This window comes from Cynoglossus semilaevis, chromosome 19 (assembly GCF_000523025.1).
Source record: "Cynoglossus semilaevis isolate Cse_v1.0 chromosome 19, Cse_v1.0, whole genome shotgun sequence".
Classification (NCBI taxonomy): domain Eukaryota; kingdom Metazoa; phylum Chordata; class Actinopteri; order Pleuronectiformes; family Cynoglossidae; genus Cynoglossus; species Cynoglossus semilaevis.
In genome coordinates, this window is record NC_024325.1 from 11,349,313 (window position 1) to 11,353,556 (window position 4,244).

At 39.5% G+C, this 4,244-nt stretch overlaps 1 protein-coding gene across 1 annotated transcript in view; it reads left to right on the forward strand.

Moving 5' to 3' along the window:
* LOC103395281 (RNA-binding protein Musashi homolog 2-like) overlaps positions 1–4,244 on the forward strand; it is a 76,485-nt gene that overhangs the window by 60,967 nt on the left and 11,274 nt on the right. The window contains exons 10-12 of the mRNA XM_017041828.2: positions 360–369; positions 1,358–1,365; positions 3,117–3,191. Of these exons, the coding sequence (XP_016897317.1) occupies positions 360–369; positions 1,358–1,365; positions 3,117–3,191 (93 nt within the window). The remainder of the gene's footprint in view (positions 1–359; positions 370–1,357; positions 1,366–3,116; positions 3,192–4,244) is intronic.

Sequence of the window (4,244 nt, forward strand, 5' to 3'; positions counted from 1 at the left end):
CTGAGTGAGTCAAACACACATCCCTAATACAACCACAACAGTAAAAGGAGACATTTATGTGCACAATGAGTTAGTAAATATAATGGTTAGATATTACTTGTGGCATCACATTGGTCGTGAGTATCAAAAATGTGCTTGGTTTACACTTTGTAATTTCCAAATGGGTATGAACTGGATTCCAGTCATTGAGGTCCAGGGATTCATCCCAAAGTCAACGTGTAAAAGTAATAATATTCAACTCAATACAACACAAAACAAAACTTGTGTACTATGCAGCGTTTTATACACATTTATACTCCAAATGAAAAAAAGAAGTGTGTCCTCACTATAGTTCACATTATACTGGTAAATCTCTCAAGTGGGACTTGGGTCATTTCCTCTTTGTTAACACTAATTGGACTTTGTTTGCTGAGTTTAACCATGTTTGAGGCCCTCATGAACAAAAACACTAATAAATGATAAAAATGAATGTCCTTAATGCTGGGTTTAAGGTACTGGGGGAACAAATCTATGATTTTCTTCCCTATGTTTTTTTTGGGGTTTTTTTAGCCACGGTTTGTGATGGTGCAAAGAGACAGGTTTGCCCATTACTCAGTGATCGGTTTTACCTGCTAAAAAAAGTCAACCTATGATTGTCTCTGTAACCCCATTAGTGTGACGCTGACCAGTAATTACCCTGCTTCGAGGTGTGCCACCAGTGGCTACTGTGGCTATTTTTGGTGGAGTCTGGTACAGACAGCCCCCGGGCATATAGAGCAGATCGGCACATTAGCAGACTAAATGAAGAGGAAAATTGGTGTAATGTCATATTAAAGATTCATCACTGCCCCCCTCCCTTTAATGGGTAATAAATGGGACACACATGTCAGAGAGAGAACTCGTCTACAAGGAGCTCAGCTGCTGGCTGTGGGCCACAAGCCAGTCATCACCATTACCACTGTTGTATACTTCCACACTCACTGCTCACCTGTTTCAGCCGTCCTTTCATGTCTGTGTCTGTCTGTCTGCCTGTCCATCTCTCTGGCTCCTGTCTCTACATGTATCTGTCTCTCTCTGTGTCCTTGGCTGTACATGTGTTCTATAGATGGACTTTCACCTACAGAGATGGTTTTATTTCTTCCTTCAAAGGCAACATAGATGATTGTAAGCATCTCTGTTTGCTGTGCAGTTGTTTCCCTCCCCCCTCCCTCTTATAGCAGGTGCATTTAGAGTCATGCTCCTATAACTTTAACGAGCAAAATTATTTAAAAAGCACCGCAAAATGCTATATTGAAAGACCCAGATCAGATATTGGTCTTCTGCATATGAAAATTACTGCAAAAGTCACCAACAAATATGTTGATATTTTAATGCAAAGTGCATTAAGTGTCAATGGGCCAGCAGTACGTACACTGCTGTTGAAATCTTACATTAACCACGTGTTGTAATTGTTGGATTAAATAAACTGGTTAGGGCCTGAATTTTGCTTGTTGTTCATCTAATAGTGTCAAAGGTTGTTTTGTTTATCTTAGGCTCTAGTTTAAGGATTTTAGGACAGGTTTATTATGTCCAGCTGTCCGTCAAAGTGTTTACCGGTTCTTTAACCTGTTAGAAATATTTAACAAGAGCAATGAACTTTTCAGAACTTATTAGGATCAAAACTCTACAAGGAAAAGAAAGTGAAAGGTTGATGTGGATAGTGGTGGTGGTGGTAGTGTGTGTGTGTGGGGGGGGGTCTGTTTGTCTCCACTGGGAGATGATGGGCAGATAGGCAGTGATATATGAGTGACATACGAGAACAATAAGTGCTAGCTAGTTATGGATGGTATAAATGAAAAAGAAAGACACAGATTTCTATAATTCCTCACGATGTGCTCCACCGCTCATTGTCAAAGAAAATATAAGCTTCTTTTGTGCCAAATCTCATTAAACCCATCCCCAGCTCATTTGTTTAGCTCCTCTAATCGAGGCATTTATCTGTATTGTGCTGTTACCAATGTATGTTTACTGAAATGAATACACATCTGAGCTGGAGAGGTGTTAGTGTACCAACTGTGTAATTGATTTCAAAGAAAATCTAAACTGTTGAGCTGCAACATCAATACATTAGCATGCAAATGAATAAAGTAGCGCACGCTAACAGGCTGCTGCCAGACCAGACACAAAAGCAGAAACATAGTATATGAAGATCACTTCTATTTCAAATTTACCCCATTTATTTTTCTCATATTTGTTGAATTTTATAGCTGTGTCAGTACCCCGTGAAATAAGCCTTACCTCAGAATACATCTTAGGTCACTTTCCTATCAAATGCACATGGTAAGTGTCTTTGGAAAACATTTCTAGTTTCATCTATTTCATCCTGCAACAAAAAAAAAAATCTAAGGCATTACATAAGGGCAGTGGTATGGCTGTTTCAGAAAATAACAGTTAAAATAACAGACTATTATGATTTGCTTTGTCTAAGCCGACAATTTCTGTCTGGAAACGATTCTGTTTGAAAGTAAGACAGTATCAAATACGTAATATCCAAGAGTGTACGGCTCCTGATAGCCTTCTATCGTATCATTTCAGGTCTTTTCAAAGCAAACAAACAGCGTGGGGTTTTGTGAAGCCTTTCTATCTCTAGCTGGTCCATGATGACTTCTCATCACGTCCTAATGAAGACTTTTATTGTTACTGTTATAGCCTCTGTCCTACTTGATCCACATCAGAGCCCTCGCTGCCTTGCCTAGATTTTTTTTTCTCTGACACTGTGGTGAAGTTGTGGGATAGAGGTATTTGCCCACTGAGTCAGTAATAAATTGAACTTCTTCATGGACAACAAACACTGATGAGATATTTATGACCAAGGTCAGACTCTCTGATGTCAGTACGACTGGCTACAAAAACAAAGCAGCAGTATATGCATGGCCAACATACACAGTAGTTCCCACATTAAAAAAATCTATATATACAGGAGGTCCTCATTTTACGATGTTCACGACCTAGGGCGCTTTGCCGTTCGCAGTCCAACATATAATTAAGAAAAAAGTCTCTATAATTCCGTCAACCAGATGTCCTGTATTAGTGTCACATCCTCACATGTACGTTATCTCCCTCTGCGTCTTATGTCATCACTCTCCTCTCTGTCAAAGGTTATCCCAACATTGTGGCAACATATGGCCGTGGATACAGTGGATTTGCACCGAGCTACAGCTATCAGTTCCCTGGTAAGTTAATGGAAGCTTAGTTTGAATATCTACTGTTTGTCTTTCTTATTTGTTTGCTTCTCTGCTGCTCTCTGAAGTGGCATCTGATGCACACACACATAAACACAACTACCCCACAACAGGTGTTTACTGTACATGAACATCTCAGCTAATCCTCAGGTTGTTCATAGTGTGCATTCATTTCTATATTAGCTCAAAATCCATCCTCCTGAATAATCTACGTTGCTTTTTTTACCCAAAATCTAGACTACAGCTCTCTCTCTCTCTCTCTCTCTATATATATATATATATATGTACAGTATATATATATATATATTTGTATATATATATATATTTGTAGCTGTGTGATTTGTTCTATATTAAGTTTGTTTTTATGATTTTATTCATCGACAAAAATCAGTTCCCCTGTGGTTTATGCTTCCTTAACACACGTTGTTTCACCTGCTCCAATAAGTCGGCCATTCTAATTTGACAGGCAGAGCAGATTGGCCAGTGATTTCTTGGAAGAGAGAAAATGCTCACCTCATTTGACTGAGTATTAACACACTGCAGGACAACAGACACATCCTCACAAAGTGAAAAAGGCAAACAGTCTGTCATGGAGACCCGCGGTCCTGGTTCCTGCGGAGTGGAAGATGAGCTCCTGCAGGAGGCTGAGCAGCGTCACTAAAGCTCAGTGTGACTCAGTTGTTTAGCTGCCAGAGTAGAAATGAAACCTGAGCTGCTCTTCCTCGGCTACCGTTATGTTATTGAACACTGGCAAGATAATGGAAACGAAACACAGCTATTTGTTGATTTGACATTGTATGTGTCTATAAACAGTGGTCTTATATACCAGTGTCCAGTCCAGATAATCATTCAAAAGGTTCCGTGCTCTGTGTCTTGTCCCACAACCTTACTGATTTTAGACTATTGCACCACAAAACAAGAACTTTTTAAACCTTTTTAAATAGTCAGTTTAGGATGCAGGGATTAGCAGCGTCTGTACATTTGGTCTTTCCAAAGACGAGTGTTTATGTTTCTCATCTGTCGGTCACAGACTATGGCTGATAG